The 3,566-nt window shown below is 39.8% G+C and overlaps 1 protein-coding gene across 1 annotated transcript; it reads right to left on the bottom strand.

Annotated features, from left to right (window-relative positions):
• Positions 1-1,729: 1,729 nt before the first annotated feature.
• On the bottom strand, positions 1,730-2,696 carry LOC131066724 (glutaredoxin-C1). Its single transcript, XM_058001555.2, has one exon. It carries the CDS (start codon positions 2,491-2,493, stop codon positions 2,098-2,100), a length of 396 nt encoding a protein of 131 aa, XP_057857538.1. The 5' UTR covers positions 2,494-2,696; the 3' UTR covers positions 1,730-2,097.
• Between the last annotated feature and the right edge of the window lie 870 nt (positions 2,697-3,566).

Below are 3,566 nucleotides of genomic sequence, written 5' to 3'. Positions count from 1 at the left end.
ATCTGTAATAAACAGAAAATCAAATTAAACTTTTGTAGATCCAATAAGTAACATACAGATATATTTATCAAAAACATTATAAATAATTAAATATTATCCTCGCAATGAAAAGAAATCTAAAGTACTATTCAAAATATTGGGGGTGGTTGTGGGGGTAATCATAAAAAGATAGCAAACCAAAAAAAATCCTCCACCACCATACATCTATCCGTAAGTTCCAATGCTATTGTTCGTTAGTAAACCTTGTATCACAATCATAAATGTGAAAAAACAAAATCTCGATTCCTAACTTAGTTGAAGATAAGACTCTAACTGAACTAGAAAGAGACGAAATCGTTGCAACCAACCGTCGGGCAAGAATCCAACAAGCGGGATAACGCTTTTGAGATCAAGAACAAGATTCAATCTGCCAGGTATACGAAACGAATTTACTCTCAGAGATTGAAATTTGTTCTCCCTACTCCCAACCATTTGAATTCCCCGAACTCATACAGATAGGTGATACTACAACAATAGCTAAAATAAATAATACTCCTGCAAGGAGAAATCCCTGTTCCAAAAAATTATTTTGCACGTATTCTTCCTTCCTTTAACGGTGAACACAAATTGGAAGTCTGTTCATGCTTAAACTCCTGCAAAAATACAGTGGCCGTATGATACATATATCTGATGAATTTCCTTACAATCAAGAAACCGTTGAAAATAATGACTTCGCGTGACAATCTAAAGCCTCTGCAACTGTACTTTTATTTACTGGTTATTTTGGCATCCTACCACAAACGACTTTCCTACAGTATTCCTGTTACAGACTACACAACAGGTGTATGGTCAGCTAAATGTCAGTGAAAGGAAAGCGATGGATCCATGTAAACTATGGAGGATTGGCAGAGACCTTTAAGGAATTTCAGGGCATTATACAGTAGAAAATTGGAATTCTAGTTCAAATGAAACTCCGACCTCAATGAATGACAACTCGACTATGACATCCAATACAAAACCCTCAACATAAGCAGTGCCGTATTCAGTGAAATAAAGTTGACATAGACATGCATGGACTTTAAATTCTCAGCAATGGCCCGCTTTGAAGAACTTGATAACAATCTATTTCCATTTCTCACATGTGGATCTGGAAAAAATGCGCCACTTTCTCCATTGTTCACGTAAGCATGAGGTATTTACAAAGCCTTCTCAAATCTAGCTTTTTCTCGAATATATATACCTGTCTTTTCCTACACTGTTAACGCAATTTCCTCCAAATTGCTACAGGCGTGAGCTGGTTTTGGCTTTAGCAGGGTTTGAACTCAAAGATAAAGACGTGCACATGTAATGTAAATGAAGGACAGAGAAAGCGAGTACTAAATGTAAGTAATGCAGATAAAAGATTCAGAGAAACGAACTTACGGAGAAAGCGAGTACTTAATGTAACTTCTGCAGAGAAACGAACTTTTTGTGTAAATGATGCAGAATAGAGGAATTTACTGTGTAAATGGCGCTGAAAAAAATGAACTTACGGTGTAAATGGCGCAGAATAAATGAATTATATTGCATCTGTCGCGAACAGGAGAAATTTGAAGCGCTAATGATACAGTATTAAGTAAATTTACTGTGCAAGAAAATGAAGACGAGAAAATAAACTTTTAAGTGTAAATACCGATCCGAAAATGAGAGCAAATGACTGCCAGAATTTAACATTGGAGTCCAAAAATGGAGCAGAAAACACACTACAGGAGAAAGAAAGTTATATATTATATATATATTGTAGAAAAGAGTTCAGGAACAGCCAAAGAATCAAATAGCTTAAGCATTTATACTCTCTCACAAGAGAGCAAACATTCCACTCAGAAAATTAAAGAGACGGTGGAGATGCAGCCACGTGAGTTTACAGCATACATAAAAACAAACCTTGATTTATGCACATTTCGAGAGAAGAAGAAAGAAAGCCACAAGCTTCGAACCAGATGGAGAAAATATCTACTTAGAGAATGTAACTCCTGAGAAAATGCAAAATGGAGACATTCCAAAAAGGGAAGTGAAAGAAGTAGCGGTCGTGGTTTCGAGACACAGGAAGGTCAGATTGGCAGAATTATTTGTTTATGATTAGAGCCACAGAGCCCCAGCTTCTTTGAGCAGAGGCACAAGCGTGCCGTTGATATGACAAGCCATCACGCGGTCCATCCCTCCCACAAGCTTTCCGCCGACGAAGACAGCCGGCACAGCCTGCCCGCCGCCGCCTATAAGTCTCACCAGCGCCTTCTCCATGTCTTTGCCATGGCTCTCCTCGTCGAGCTCATACACCGTCGGATTGACTCCCAGGCTGCAGAACAGCCGTTTTATGACATGGCACATACAGCAGGAGCTCATGCTGAAGACAACCACTGCATTTTCCGCTGCCAAGCGCTCAACCCTTTCCAGCGGCGACATCATCGTGTCACCGGATTGGCCGTGCATCGCCATCTCCTCCGAAGATCGACTCCCCCACGACTGGTACTGCATCTTCTCTTTCTCCCTCACTAGGCTAAAACAAACTCCTCCGTCTAATTTATTCTCAGCGCTTCAAGGACGTCAGGGATGAGGTAAGACAGGAAAACAAAAGAAAACAGTTGCACGCAACGATGGGGACAAAGATTGACAAAGATGTTCAAGGCTTCAAACAAGAGACGAGATTTTTGTTGATAAAAAGCCACAGGCCGCGAAGATGCAATGAAACGAGGCCCATATGAGTGCTCATTTATACTGGACCTCCACCCCTCTTTGTCTTCTTGGACTTGGACGGCCTCACGCTTTAACTTTATTTTAAGTTAAAGTCTATCCACACATCCTTCGCATATTTTATGTATTTCTCATCAGGCGCAGTACTTTTTGTCTTCATAGATATCCTCCCCTAACAAGTCCCATTCTTTCTCTGCAAACCCTAAATTTCATGGCCGTATAGCCGTATTCACAGACATTCACTCACCACAGACTCAGCCGTAAAATTCGATCCCGTGACCTCGACAATTTATTAATACTTCAGGCTCTTTACTTCGTTTTGTCTTCACAAATAACTTTCTAGAACCCTAAAGTTCATGACCGTATGACCGTATTTACAGACATTGATCGACCACAGAATCGACCGTCAAATTTGATCCTCAGAAATTCAGGTTCTTTGCTCCGTTATGTTTTCATAAATATCCTTTTCAAAACCTAATTTTCATGGCCGTATGACCGTATTTACAGACATTCATCAAACACAGAATCGACCGTCAAATTCAATCCCCTGACCTCCAGAATTTTTTAATCCTTCAGGTTCTTTGCTTCTTTCTTCAGTTATAAGTGTTTCTTTCTAAAGTTGAAACCCTAATCTTTTAACGGCATTTTCTTTACCTTCCATCAAATGCCAGGTTTTCCCATATTCTTGTAACATTCTGCTTCGTTTTCAACGTTGTGGTATATTCTTTCTTCTCGACATTCTGTAACATCCCGGTCAAGAGTGCGCCTTGGAGTTAAAGAAAAGGGAGCACAGGGTCCACGTCATCTCGAAATGCTCAACCAGGTCGGTGAAAGTTAAAGAAAAGAAAAACAAAAGC

The sequence above is a fragment of the Cryptomeria japonica genome, chromosome 9, assembly GCF_030272615.1.
Source record: "Cryptomeria japonica chromosome 9, Sugi_1.0, whole genome shotgun sequence".
Lineage (NCBI taxonomy): Eukaryota > Viridiplantae > Streptophyta > Pinopsida > Cupressales > Cupressaceae > Cryptomeria > Cryptomeria japonica.
The sequence above is the reverse complement of the archived record's forward strand: the minus strand, read 5'-3'. Positions and strand labels throughout refer to the sequence as shown.